The sequence below is a fragment of the Mauremys mutica genome, chromosome 6, assembly GCF_020497125.1.
Source record: "Mauremys mutica isolate MM-2020 ecotype Southern chromosome 6, ASM2049712v1, whole genome shotgun sequence".
Taxonomy (NCBI): Eukaryota; Metazoa; Chordata; order Testudines; family Geoemydidae; genus Mauremys; species Mauremys mutica.
The window spans coordinates 30,251,711-30,266,899 of record NC_059077.1 but is presented as its reverse complement, the minus strand read 5'-3'; the positions used below and the strand labels follow the sequence as shown (position 1 = coordinate 30,266,899).

Sequence of the window (15,189 nt, the reverse complement as noted above, 5' to 3'; positions counted from 1 at the left end):
TATAATTGCACCATGTAGTTTTTGATCACCAAGATAGCTATCTCAACTGCCTCTCTCCAAAGGTGCCCTATGTTTAATATGTAACCTTGTATCTATGGGTCAGATAAGAACCCTTGTATCTATTATTTACCTGCAGCCTTGTATTGGAAGCAACAACTAAGCCATTCCGCAGGATGGAGTGCCAGTTTTCAATGTGTGAACCACTTAAAAAAAAAAGTGGAAAGAAGGAAAATAAGTAGTGTTTCAAGGCACCCAGAATGAAAGTAACCATTTTCTCTAAAACAATGTATTTGCAATTGAAAACCTCTAACTCTTAGAATATCTGTGTTTTTCTTTACACATATTTTCGATGATAAGAGCACAGTAAGAACTGCTAGCATTATTTTTACTAATTCTTTTTTCATACTTACTGAAATGCAAAGGTACTTCCATAGAGATTTTTAGCAGCTCTGAAATTGGATTCTTTGGCTGGTGGACTGCTGAGAAGGAGGAACTGATGAGGAGTGTGCATAAACTTCAGTTGCTGTAAAATATAACAGCATACAAGTGAAAAGATGCTAATGAACATGGATTTCTTGTATTTTCAGTATTAAGTTTTTCTAAGATATTGTGCTCGTTTATGCAATATACTGTTGCCCCTCGAGTCAGACATGAAATAATTTGAAGGCAGTCTCATTACAAAATACCTCCCAGTTTATGAAGTATATGAAAGTGCATGACATACACGACAATCTAAGATGAACCATGCTGACACCACTGAAATAATTGAATTGAGCAATTTATTCCTGGCCTCTTTACTTTTGAGAGTTGAATGGGTGTGCACCTGCTTGTCCTTTTCATTAGCCACAGAGACAACCAGCGAGCATGGAGGTGGGTGGGTATAAAGGTACTTGAACCCTTTGGTCGAGATGAAGTACTTCTTTTTAGCCTTTTGGAGGTGGGATGGATAGATAGAGGGTCTTGGCAATTTTTAGGACCCCATCATGTACTGGTAGTGCGACATGTGCTGGGGTAGAGGCTGAGAGGACACTGAACAAGGTATTCACCTGCTCGGCCATCTCCACCACCTCTAGGCTCAAGTTCTTGGCCACCCGTTGAAGCAGGGCCTGGGGTTTCTTAAAATCGTCTCGGGAGCTGGCCCTCAAGGGTCCTGTGATCACTTCATCAGGGGAGGAGTATGATGACTGAACCACTGGGGGAGGCTCAGGAGCATCATCCCTTGGGGGAGTGGGATTTTGGGGTGGGCACTGTCTTCTCTACTCCGACCTCCGAGTGGGTCTCATGCATTGATCCGGTGCCGCCAGCTGTTGCTCCTAGGTGGTGGTAGATGAGCGGTGCGAGGGAGGTATCATCCTGACCGGCAGTCCCCATGTGCTCCAATAAGGCCACTGCACTGGCCACTGGCTGTGCCACCAAGGCGTCGATGTAGCCTCGGATGCCCAATTGCATTGGTGGAGTCTGGGCGAGGGGCTGAAGGGCTGAATTCCTTCTGTGCTGGAGGAATTCCCTTCCGGAGGCCACAGTGGGGACATCAATGCCTGAGTCTGCCTGTTGACCGTCGCCGCCGGAACGAGAGGATTGGTGCCAGTCCCGTGGGACTGGACACGTGATGGGGAGCACTCCCACAGGGCAGGCGGCCAAGATCTGCGCCGAGAGGACAACCGGTGGGTGGACGAATGGTGCTGGTAGTTTGGAGACCGGTGCCTCCCTCTAGGTGATCCGCATCAAGACAGTGAGGACCACGATCACGGTGCTGGTGACCAAGAGAAAGCCCCAGAGGATCTGAGCTGCGACTCCGGCGATCTGCGGCGTGGAGGTGGAGAGTGTTGTCTCATCTCGGGAGATCAGCGGCACTCCACTGTCCCCTAAGGGCTAGATTGCCCTTGTGGGGAACTTGGGAAGGCGTTGGTGCCATCATGGGTTTGGGTCCTATACTGTTCCTGGGAGTCGATGGTGGACATTTTAAGGGGCTAAGGGCTCCAGGGAGGCATGGACGTGTGGCTCTGGAGTGGCCAGGTGGCCTGAACCCTTCCCCATGGCCCTTCTTTCCTGGTGCTGGGGAGCCATGCTTCCTTGCTTTCTTCTTGGGCACTGGTGATGGGGAGCAGTGCCGGGCAGACCCTGGTGCCAGGGGCGCACTGTGCACCGAGGCCAAAGTACTCGGCAAGTTTTGGCAGGATGGCTCGGAAGCCGGACGAAGGGCAGACTCCATGAGGATAGCCCGCAAACGAGTATCCCACTCCCTCTGAGTCCTGGGTTGAAAGTTCTTACAAATATGGCACTTGTCCTTCACATGTGATGCCCCCCAGGAACTTGAGGCAGCTGTTGTGGGGGTCACTTACAGGCATAGGCCTGTTACAGTCCGTGCAGGGCTTAAACCTAGGAGCCCAGGGCATGCCCCACCTGGGGCAAAGTCTCCACTTGGACTCTAACTTCTAACTACACTTAACAACTACTTAACACTAACTACTATCAAAAACTATTTACAAGGCCCTAAGGCTCAAAGTCAGTAGAGATGAAACCGCTAGCCCTTCTTATGCAAGGAAAGGTCCTCCGACTAACCACCACAGGCAGTAAGAAGTAACTGAGAGGGCATAGGGCCTGTGGCATTGGTGCGGAACTCAAGGAAGCGCCACTGCCGGCCCTACGAATACCACTAAGGCAACAATCTCCAACAACCATGCATGTGGGTGCGCGCACACATAGAATGGAATCAACATGAGCAAGCACTCGAAGAAGAAAGCAGCCTTGTGTAACACAAATGAAGAACTTTAACAGGAAAGTGCTAATTCTTGTGCATTTGAAGGCAAGTGGTCATTGTGTATGATGATCAGAGTCCAAAGACTCTAAGGGTATGTCCACACTAAAAATAAAAACCCACAGCTGGCCCATGCCAGATGACTCAGGTGCTGTTTCACTGCAGTGTAGACTTCTGAGTTCAGGCTGCAGCCCGAGCACTTGGACCCTGCCACTTCGCAGGGTCTACAACCCAGGCTTCAGCCGTGGGTATCTAATTGCAGTGCATTCCTCTCTCTTCCACCTTCAAAGAAAGAGCCCACATGGGTAGTGACCCTGCCAGCTTGTTTTCTGTGAGAAGAAAGTATAGACACAAGGAAAAATTCTTCATCTCTGGACTGTTTGGATTCTAACAGGGCAGAATAAATGAATGACAAGACAGAGATCCCCAGAATAATTCTGGTAGCCCTAAGACACTTTTGGAAAATGCAGATTACTGCTACCATCTCTGCTACCATTTGGAATGATAAACTGTGACTCAACTGTACATCTATTTTTACCTGCTTAAACCTTTCAGTAACTCTCATTCTTTTTTCTTAGCTAATAAATCATTAGTTAATTTACTACAGAAGTGGCTACCAGTGTTGTCTTTGGTGTGAGATCCAGGATGCAAATCAACCTGCGTGAGTGACTGGTCTTTTGGGACCTGGTGTAACTTAGAATATTTTGTGATTTTTGGTATAAGTGACCATTTATCATGTAGTCCAGCTTGTCTGGGTGGCAAGATAGACTGGAGTGTCTAAGGAGATTGCCTGTGACTCATATGATTGGCGTGTCTAAAGGGATTGCCTGTACTTTGGGAGTTCACACTTAGTAATGGGTTGATGAAATTTATTTGTAGAATATACCAACACTTTCGGGTGTCTGCTTTGCTTTTGACAGTCTGCCCTGAAGTAGGCACTCATGGTTGTGAGCCACTCCAGAAAGCATTTCAGGTGGCTTTGAATTAAGACTCTGATTTGAAAGGCCACAGATTCAGTGTATTATAAACAAAATCAGAGGCATAATACTGTACTTAGGAATGAACAACTCAATTCAAAGATCAGAGTGCCATCACTACTGATTCATTTTTATAGTACATCTACTTGTGTCTATGCATGCAAAACTGTCTTTAACACACCCCTACATCTGTAGTCCACGTCCTAAAGAGACGAAGTGTTCAAAAGGATCTATATTAGTGTGAAATATTGAAGTAATGAATGAGAACAGCAGGATGAATACTAAGGAAATTAATCAGATATTACCAAGGCTGTGTTGTTTCTTCACACAAATAAACAACACACTCACACACATATCATAAGTGAGATTTTTAAAAGCACCCAGCGTTGACCTGAACCTGCTCTCACTGGAGTTAATGGTAATGCTCCTGCTGACTTAAACAGGAACAAAGTTCTGAAATCCCACCATATTAATATACAAAGAAAATAACTCCAAACTTACCCTGTTCACTGGTAGTTTCACAATATGTGACCTATTACTAGAAATAACCCTGAAATAAAGAAAAATAAATAAATGCATGTATCAATACAAAATTTTCTTCTAGGAAAGTATTGATTAATGGCCATTGACAGAGGCTAGCTGAAGGCCTATGAATCACATCTATTCTACTTAAGTGGTGCATAGGCATGGTGCTGGTCAAGGGCTTGATTCAAAGTCCACTAGTCAGTGGGAGTCTTTCCATTGGTTTCAGTGGGCTTTGGATCAGGTCCTAAAAGCTCCCAGAAAAAAATTTAAATGCCAATATTAATTCTTAGGGCCAGCTAACACCAAATTAAAAATAATAAAATGATTATTTGTTCAACATGGTACTGAAATAATTCTTATCTTAATGTAAGTCAATTCTATACCACTGCAGAAGAGGATGCGCAAGTGGGTCCTGTTTATCCATCTGCTTCTTTATTTCCAAATATGGTGCCTAGAAAACAGTAATTATGCTCTTTACTGCTGGTTAAAATTTTGTATATATTACATTACACATAATTTCATCTATAATAAATGAATACATTGGATTCATCATCACAGATTTACTGACATTTAGCCTTAAACAGCTATAACTGCCTTGACAACAACAAGAATTACTACAGCAATTCTCTTCCCTTGGGTAGAATTTCTAAGCTTACATGTAGCTTCAGAACAAGTATATTGGAGCTAACACGGCTGGTCACAGCAAGAACGGCAGAGGCCATCTAGTAGTGTTTGGCTCCGACATTAGGAAACTGGACTGGAACTTCAGTAAAACAAAGCCTCTCTAAAGTACTCTGTGGTAATTCACTAATAGCTATTTTAACTGCTCCATGGTATTAAATAGGTAAAATCAATACTGGACCAGATAATGTTCACACTGAAAACTCCCACTGACTATATTAGGATCATGAAGTAGCCCTTTAAATCTACTCAGCCCAGCAATAATTATACTTCATCCTAGTATTAAAATGGCAACTAGATAATATAATGTGCAATATAGTGGCTTAATTCTTATATTAAAATTATAATAGTATTTTGTAAATGCATCATTTTTCATTTCAGAATCTAAAAGTATTGTACAAACTTAGATTAACTAAGCTTTACAAACCTTGGTGAGGTTACATCTATTTAACAGCACGGTAATAGTGTGGTGTTGCACTACTAGTAATCAGTGGGATCACTTGTGAAGTAAAGTACTACGCAACAAAGGTAGTGTACAAAGGTATCAAAATCTGTCCCAAAGTGAGTATTCAGAAGCTGCATGATCTAAGTCACAGGAGCCCTGGCTCCTAATCCCTCTCAATTTCACTTAAATGAACAAAGTTCTAGTTATAATAGAAATAAAGCCATCACCATAGTATACTGTCACAAAATCAATGACCCTTGCTTTGAAAAATCAAAGACTTGGCTTGGCCTTGCTATTTCCTAAAATGCATGAAGCAGCAGTTGGCCATTATTCTGTTACAATGTTCCATTCCACGGATATTATCTCTTATTTAAGCTTCCAGCGACCGGAGTTCTGTTTCATCAGTTTTATTTTGTCACCATCTAGATACTGCAGGTTTGTTATTTTTAACACGTATTTTTATATTGTTGCAACTCGGCAGCAAAAATAAAAATACAATGCCAGGCACCACCCTCCTCCCCCAAAAGAGCAACAAATAAAAACAGGTACATCCTTCGGTAAATTACAGTTAAGAGACTAAAAGACTCTTATACTTACCTGTGTCATTTCTCTAATAGAAGTAATACTATCCAATGCTTTCATGACTCGATCATAATTCTTCTTCTGATGTAATGTAAAATAAATGAATACATTAATTTTTTTTGGGGGGGGAGCTCTTTTATATATCAACATACTCATTCAATGCTCTGAGTTCATATACTTTTGGTATAAAGCAACAATTAAGACCAATGACCAACAAACCAAGCCCTCTCATATCTCTACATCCAATATTCTTCTTCTATCCCACACATCAACTCATCCACAACCCAGGAAAAGTCTGGAAGGCCAACTGACACCAGTTACTTTTGTTTAAATTCACTAGAATCCACTGCAAATAAGGAAATCCACTTTGTAAATTAGATCAATTTATCAACAAATGTTAATAACTATTTATGAGTCTGACAGTTATTTAAATATCAGGTTCAGTGGTGCATCTTGCTGTTCAACAGAACATGGGAGCAGAGTGAGTGGAGTGAAGGGCCAGCAATGAATCAGTTAAAAACCCAGGAAATGTTAGTGTGCCACTGTTTGGCCTTTGTTCAAAAAAGGTGAAATTTACCCTTATGCAGAGTGTCCATAGTTCCCACTTAAGCAGTTAAAATAGGGCCTCAGTGGGATTTAAATGTTGTGTTGGTTGCATTGGTCTTCTGCAAGCCCTCTGCTTGCAAGGAGTGAATTTCATTCAAAATGAATAGAAAGGTCTAGCATTGTGTTGTAGGCAATATTCTTTACTTTGTTAGATTTCAGAGTGGTAGCCGTGTTAGTCTGTAACAGTAAAAACAACGAGGAGTCATTGTAGCACCTTAGAGACTAACAAATTTATTTGGGCACCAAGAAAGCTTATGCACAAATACATTTGTTAGTCTCTAGGGTGCCACAAGGACTCCTTGTTGTTTTTACTTTGTTAGTTATTGCTTGGGAACTCTCTGAAGATGAAAAGTATTACACACGTTTCAAGTATAATCATTATTTTAAAAATTAATATTTTAAGAATATAATCATTTTACAAATAAGAACTTTAGAAATGTAAAATAAAAATAAGCGGATTTAGAGACACATGGTTAAATTTTCCCAAAGGCCAACTTTGCTTTGATGTGTGTAATATGCTCCCAGATGAACAAATTTTGCATCCACAATTTGCACCCACAAACAGGGAGACTGAACGTTTACCTCTAGACAGCTTCAAAACGACATTTTATATTGTCTAAAATATTTCATAGGCTCCATGGCTACACTGTTGTACATGTACTGTATTTTAAATCTATATCTGTCAGTGTGAAGACACATTATTTTGTGGAACTGGACCTGGTTTTGAAATATAACACATGACTAAAAGCAAACATTACCTGTTGAAGAGACAACTACTTACCCTTGGATTAAAGGCCAGCATCTGAGGATCATTAGGATCAACTACAGAAGGATATGGCTCAAAAATGACAACTTTCCGGGGTGATTCCAATGCCGATCGACACATGGATACTAATAAATCTACCACCTAAAAATAAAGAAAATCATACATAAAGAAATGGCTCTTTCACAGAAAACTATTTATTTTGAGATTCAATAATCTATTTGTCTCTCCAGAATTATCATCTTCTGTCTTCCTGCATCATAGAATTTTCTTCTTTGATGTTGTGTCTTTAATTATTATACCAATGATGACCGCTGATTGAATTCCAATGCTTGAAAATTTGTTGAAAACCGTAAGTCACAGGAGTGGTAATTCCGCATTTTCTAATAACAGCCTCCTGTGAGTGATTTCATACTCATATTTTAGTCTTTTGAAATTTGACTTAACCCAGTTTTGAAAATCTTTGTGGAACACAATGCCTCAGATTCACTAGCTTTATTCACTGAATGGCTTGTACAATATGGCTGTGGATATACAGTAGTATCTGATTTTACAAGGTATATAGTTGCATGGTAGTGTAACTGAAGTCACAATTGTACCCTCAACTTGAAATAACAGACTGCATTTTGTTCAGGTATAAAATATTTTTCTACATGTTAGATGAGCTATCTGAATCATTGTCTCCAGATCCCTAAAGGGTTAAATGATATTTCTCATTTCAAAAATATGCATTTTACTATATGTTTGAGGATCTTACATAAGGTACAATTTGGTCTACAGTGGTTTTGAGGTATTTTGTGAGTGCGCGGAGTCCAAGGACTAAATAAATATTGTTATGCTGCAGTAATTTTGCTTGAGAAGAAACTTAGGTTTAGTTGACAAATGTCTGTAATACTGTGGAGAAATAAGCGGTATGTCAAGAAAATTGATAAACCAATTCATCTACTGACAGAAACCCATCTATTGTATACAGTGCATTCATATTATACACAAGTAGGAAAGAACATTTTAATTAAAAACTGTGTGTTTCTAAAGTATAGAGTAAACACTGCAGTAATTAAAGCACTAATGGCTTTAATTACAGCCCCTTTAATAAGCTTTTGATCAGGCCCTAAGGTACAAATCCTACAAAAAAAGACGGTTACTCACCTGTAGTAACTGTTGTTCTTCGAGATGTGTTGCTCCAATCCATTCCAGTTAGTTAGTGTTTTAGATAAGGATAGGGGGAGTATTTCCTCCCTTCCCCTTCCCGGTGCGGGCTCATGCCCAAGGCACCGGGCTTTAAGCCCTGTGCAGCGTGCCAGAGGCCTATGCCAGTGGGTGACCCTCACGGCTCCTGCCTCCGTTGCCTGGGCGAGGCACACCACACCGACAAGTGTGCTATTTGTTCGGCTTTTAAGCCGCGGACCCGTAAGGACAGAGACAGTTGCCTCAAGCAGCTCCTTATGGAGGCGTCCCTCCAGCCCCCGGCACCGTCAGCGCCGGCACCGAGGGCTTCTTCGGTGCAGAGTGCACCCGCGGCACCGACCGGCTCCGGCACCGTGGCCACGGTACCTAAACCGCCGCCTAAGACGACCCGGCACCGCTCGCTCTCGCCTTCACGCAAGCAGAAACTGGCGAAGGCTGTAGCGAAGGCACGCACAGAGTCCGCCACGAGAGTGGCTGCGGCAGTGCGTAAAGCGGGCCCTGAGCCTGAGCCGGTTGTGCAGGGTGCAGGGGGTCTGCCAGAGCGTAGTGGCGTTTTTTTGAATGGTCCGGACAAAGGGTAACGCCACGCGGACGGGAGCGTCCGCACCCACCACATTGGTAATTGGATCCTCGTCCTCTTGGACCTCCTCGACGGGGAGATTCATGGACGCCGCCACCCTGCGAAGCAGGTCCTGGAAGGCCCGGAGGTCAATGGGCGGGGGTTCGCTGGCCGCAGCACCTGCCACCGCCTCATCCGGCGAGGATGATGAAGATGCACCCTGCACAACCGGCTCAGGCTCTACGGTCGGTGGCTGAGCCTCCTCCGAATCGTGAGGCGTGGGTGATTGGCGGACCGGATGAGCAGAGGGCTCGTGCGGAGGGGAGGGAGGCGGCCGGCTAACAGTCGCTTCAGGGCCCCTGGTGCTGGTGGTCACATCCCTCCTGGGAAATGGGATACCCTGCGTTTCATGCTGCCCCCACGGGACCCAGTAGCCCCACTGCTCATGAGGGAGTCCTTGAGGGGTCGGCCATCGGTGGGCAGTATCGTCGGCACCGGAGGCCACGGACGGTGGGCGGGATGGCCAAGGCGGTGCTGTGGTGCCGAAGGACTGAACCGCTGAAGGCGGGAGGCCCTGCACCGACGGCACCGAGGGTCGATACGCAGAGCGCCGACGGGACGGTGAATGTGAGCGCGGGCTGCGGCGGTGCCGGGAGCTTGACCGGCGCCGGGAGCTCGACCGGGACCGGGATCCGCGGTGCCGGGAGTGACTCCGAGAGTCGCGGTGCCGAGACGATCTCCGACGGTATCGACGGTACGGTGATCGGTGCCGGGAGTGCGACCGGTACCGAGATCGAGAGCGGTACCGGGACTCAGACCGGCGTCGGGATGGCGCTCGGTGCCGTGAAGAGGAGCGGCGACGAGATCCCGAACGACGGGACGGGGACCTGCGCCGGGACCGGGACCGTCTTCCATGCCGCTCGTCGATAGAGGGCGGTCTTGTCATTCTGGCTGGCTTGCCCAGAGAGACAACAGCCCGCACCGGCGGTGCCGGGGGCCGGAGGCTCGGAGCCTCTATAAGTCTGATCAGGTCCCGCGCGGAGGAGAATGTCTCCGGCGTCGAAGGCAGCCTTGGCTCAACCTCGGTCGGTGCCGGGGAGCGTGGCGGTGCCGGACTCGACGGTGCTTGTGGAGCCGGAGTCGAGGGCTCAGGGCCCGCTTTACGCACTGCCGCAGCCACTCTCGTGGCGGACTCTGTGCGTGCCTTCGCTACAGCCTTCGCCAGTTTCTGCTTGCGTGAAGGCGAGAGCGAGCGGTGCCGGGTCGTCTTAGGCGGCGGTTTAGGTACCGTGGCCACGGTGCCGGAGCCGGTCGGTGCCGCGGGTGCACTCTGCACCGAAGAAGCCCTCGGTGCCGGCGCTGACTATGCCGGGGGCTGGAGGGACGCCTCCATAAGGAGCTGCTTGAGGCGACTGTCTCTGTCCTTACGGGTCCGCGGCTTAAAAGCCGAACAAATAGCACACTTGTCGGTGCGGTGTGCCTCGCCCAGGCAACGGAGGCAGGAGCCGTGAGGGTCACCCACTGGCATAGGCCTCTGGCACGCTGCACAGGGCTTAAAGCCCGGTGCCTTGGGCATGAGCCCGCACCGGGAAGGGGAAGGGAGGAAATACTCCCCCTATCCTTATCTAAAACACTAACTAACTGGAATGCATTGGAGCAATCACTCGAAGAAGAATCTCCCAAAATGGGACCAAGGTTTGGCCCTAAATATACTGTAATGCAGAGTATATTGATTTACCATGGAGCAAACCCTAATTCCTCTTGTACATGTGTGGAATCCCCAGATGCACTAGGAGGGAGGAAGAAAGCTCTACAGGGGGTATGCATACCTGTGCACAATGTAGCAGATAACAGCTAACAATCTTGCTCAAGGATGAAGCAAGAATGGGATGGGGGACTGGTGCAAAGACAGGGTTGGTGGATCTGCACTACATAGATCCACAGGTCATTGCTCCCCTGGAGAATAGAGTTGTAAAAACCATGGGAAGTATTGCCTTTTAGATTTGCAATAGTGGAACAGTTCATGGCCCAGGCTGAGAGTTTCTTCTTCCTTGCCGCTACAGAGATTACAGCATAGCTTGGAACTGATCTCCTGGAATTTGCTCCAGGTTAGTGAATGTACATGTGTTTGTGCATGTAACATACACTCAGTTTTAAATAAAAGTTGCATCAGAAATTTCATAATTTGAAAATAAGTTTGATGATGAGATGAGTTTTGTTTACGAAGCACTTGTAATTCCTCCGATCATTCTAGATGGACTGTATCTTGATTCATCATTAAAGTTGTTCTAAAAGTTATCAGATCCAATCACTCAAGGGAAATAAAATTGAGTTCCGTTTAGAGAAGCAGAATGAAAGTGAGAATCATCAGGAAAGATAGAAGGAATTGTGCGGTAGTGAGTCACACTGTTTTCCCTTCTCCTCCTCTGCTATCTTGGCATGAATGAACAATCTTCTTCTGATAAAAACTTTTCTGGCAATTGAAATAACTGGAGACCTCATATGTCCTGAACAAGAAGGCTACTTAAGCATCTCCCTCCCCCCGGGTTTTTAATGAAAAGTTTAAAATCCACAATAAATATTAAGGTTTCAGAGTAGCAGCCGTGTTAGTCTGTATCTGCAAAAAAAACAGGAGTACTTGTGGCACCTTAAAGACTAACAAATTTATTTTAGCATGAGCTTTCGTGAGCTAAAGCTCACTTCTTCGGATGCATAGAATGGAACACACACACACTCCTGTCTGTGTGTTCCATTCTATGCATCCGAAGAAGTGAGCTTTAGCTCACGAAAGCTCATGCTAAAATAAATTTGTTAGTCTTTAAGGTGCCACAAGTACTCCTGTTTTTTTAATAAATATTAAGATGCTCTATTTTCTTCCCAGTTTACAAAACCTACAGACGTGGAGAACTTTTCAAACTTAGGTATCTGTGCTGATTCTCAAAGGAGTCTAAGGGTATGTCTACACTTTGAGCTGGCAGTGTGCTTCCCGGTGTGAAGAAACATACTTGTGTTAGCTCTCGTTGATTAAAAATCAAGTGCACCTATGGTAGCGTAAATACGTACCTAGAGTATCTGATAAGCATGAACTCTGGATAACTAGCTCCTCCCATGCTGCCACAGCTACATTCTATTTTTAGCAAACTAGTGTAAATGTGTCTCCTCAATCCCCAGCTCAATATGTAGACATATCCTAAGAGAGTTCCTAGTGAAACTCTAATCTTTCTCCCTGGCACCAATACTCAGAAATCCTGCTTTACTCTACTTTTTGCATAAGCCTGGATTTTAGAGGATATGAAAATACTTGATTTGTTATTTTATTTCGGGATATCTGCCCTGAACCAACTTGCAATTAAGTCAATGGCAAAACTCCCATTGGGAGTAGGATCAGACCCTAAATCTTTAAATGCAGTGCCCCAAATCCTCCAGTGTAGTGCTGCTGCTTTATGCCACACAGCTGGTGTATTCTGGTTCTAAAGTTGGCCTAGTTACCCAAGACTGGATCACCCCAGTGTAGCAACACCCTCTAGTTGTGCAGAGACAGAATCATGATTCCTATACCACTCCCCACCCTGCTATTGGCATATTGGCACATGCCTTGAACTTACTAACCACCCACTGATTCTCTCTGGGACCATTGGCAGCTGGTATAATTCAGAGCAGCTTGAAGTCTGCTCTAAATTAAACAGGAAACCAGGCCAGTACAAAGCATGCTCAGGACTGGGGGAGCTGCCATTACACTCTTTCCCCCAGGAGATGTGCTGTGTGCTCTTTGGCCATAGCCAAGGATTGTTTCTGATGACTGATTGGTACAGCACCTGCTTTTAAAAAAGGAGCTGGGGGAGTCTTGGGAATTACAACCTAGTGAGGGCTACCTTAGGGAATTAATTGAAAGGGTAACAAAAGGAAGAGGACAAGAAATTCAAAATAGGATATCTAAATCAAAGTGAAATGGCCTTATTTTCAAAAGTGCTGAACACTCAGAAGCTCTAATTAAAGTTAATTGAAACCTGTGGGTCCTCACATTTTTGAAAATCAGGCCACTACACAACCAGCAACCAGTGTGTAATACTTCACTCAGCCCCCAGGGGCTTTGTAATGGATACTGTCCCAACTTATTAAAGTTCTTAAACAATTTTAATAAAATATGATAAAAAGGCAATTTGGAAGATACAATTTAACAGGATTTTCTAAAGAAAAATATTGAAGAAAACAAATAACTACAGGGTAAGTAGCAATATCCTGCCAGTACTTACAGACAAATTTAGAGTAAAAAAACAAAGGTATGTTAAAAGGGCTGCTCCTCTGAATGGAGAGAAGAAAACAGTGTAGTAATAATGGATCAGGACAGTGCCGACTGTTATTTAATAATCAAAACAACAGATGTACAATGGACACCTGTATCCCAACACCATGAAAAGAAGAGGGCTTAGTATTTGCCTAAGAGTAACAATTGCTCTTTAAGATAAAATAGGAATTATCTCCAACAAGATAAATGGACTGCTCAGACCTAACCAGGTGACCAAATTCAACTCTGCAGAAGAAAGAATGCAATTTTCAAAAGCACTTAGCATTGGCCTAACTCTGCCACCATTGAAATCAATGGTAAACATCCCATAGGCTTCAACAGGAGCAGAATTTAGGAACTGCCTAATGAGCACCTTTAGGCCTGGTCTACACTGGCGGGGGGATCGATCTAAGATATGCAACTTCAGCTACGAGAATAGTGTAGCCGAAGTTGACGTATCTTAGATCAACTTAGAATCACTTACTTCACGTCCTCGCAGCACGGGATTGACGGCCCCCATTCCCCTGTCGACTTTGCTTCCGCCTCTCGCCGAGCTGGAGTTCAGCAGTCGACGGGAGAGCGATTGGGGGTCGATTTATCGTGTCTACACTACACGCGATAAATCGATGCCTGATAGATCGATCGCTACCCGCCGATCCGGCAGGTAGTGTAGACATACCCTTAGAATATCCCGCCTATACAGTAAAGTATGTAATCACATCTCTACTGGTCTCTGCACACTGAGAAGGAGTACATAAGAGTTAGCAAAGAGCAGAGATATGAAGAAAATTAGTAAAAATGGATTAATAGAAATTGTTGGATGTGCTATACAAAATTCAACACATGATTAACATTATATAGCTGTACCTGAGCCCCAGTGGCAATTTCATCTGCAGCTTCATTCATTACTCCTAGAGTTTGGAAAGCAAAAACACACAGCTCCCGTTCACATACTGTCGGCTAAGGAGAAAACAACAACAACAAAATGTTAATTGTGTTTTTATTCCAATTTGTAAGTATTAATTTTTCCATGTACCACCTAAAATATAAATATAAATCATGCATATTAATTCTCATAAATGTTGAGAGTACATATCAGTAATTTAGGGCAAATTGCATTATAGGGATGTTATAATTATCCCAAAACCAAGTGTTATAAACTCAGGATTTTCACAGTTCTGGTTAAATTTAAAAGAAATCCAAACATCTTATAGTATGAAAATTCACAGTGAGAGCACCCAAATAACCTTAACTCTGCTCTATCAGACTCTTAAAAACTTCCCATATAATTAAAACCCACTGAAATCTTTTGCACAGGCTACACTGAATACTTTTCCCCTGCATGATTAATAGTAATTCTTCACTTTTATTCTTCAGAACTGAAAAATTCTCCATCAGTGTCTGTTATTCTGTTAGTGAGATCATTTGGGACAAATGAAAAGGTCAGACAGTGGGTGCTAAATTTCTTAAACACACCTACTTTAATTTTAATTCCTAAACTAAAGATTTACTTGTAAATCCTCATAAAAATCATTCTGTATTCATAGAGTAACTGCTGTAAGTTTGAAGAAGATGACACTGTATTTTCCCCTGCTTTAAGTGCAAAATTCAATTCATCCTTAACTATGGAGCTGTGACTGACACCTCCATCTTTTATGAAACCATTCATTCATAATGATTCAGTTACAGTTATTTAACAAAACAGAAACAAATTTAACATATCAAAGCTGAGCAAGAATTATAGGTCTTGTCCATATGGCGATTTAATGCATGGCAAGCTGGGGTATGAATCTACAATGCTCTAGCCTGTTGCTCGCTTA

General features: G+C 43.9%; 1 protein-coding gene across 3 annotated transcripts in view; it reads right to left on the bottom strand.

Annotated features, from left to right (window-relative positions):
* PARP8 (poly(ADP-ribose) polymerase family member 8) overlaps positions 1-15,189 on the bottom strand; it is a 163,499-nt gene that overhangs the window by 15,091 nt on the left and 133,219 nt on the right. For all 3 annotated transcript variants that reach the window (XM_045020211.1, XM_045020212.1, XM_045020213.1), the window contains 7 exons: positions 14,237-14,329; positions 7,356-7,481; positions 5,984-6,049; positions 4,644-4,711; positions 4,237-4,285; positions 411-523; positions 131-203 (listed from right to left, as the gene is read on the bottom strand). In XM_045020211.1, the coding sequence (XP_044876146.1) occupies positions 131-203; positions 411-523; positions 4,237-4,285; positions 4,644-4,711; positions 5,984-6,049; positions 7,356-7,481; positions 14,237-14,329 (588 nt within the window). The remainder of the gene's footprint in view (positions 1-130; positions 204-410; positions 524-4,236; positions 4,286-4,643; positions 4,712-5,983; positions 6,050-7,355; positions 7,482-14,236; positions 14,330-15,189) is intronic.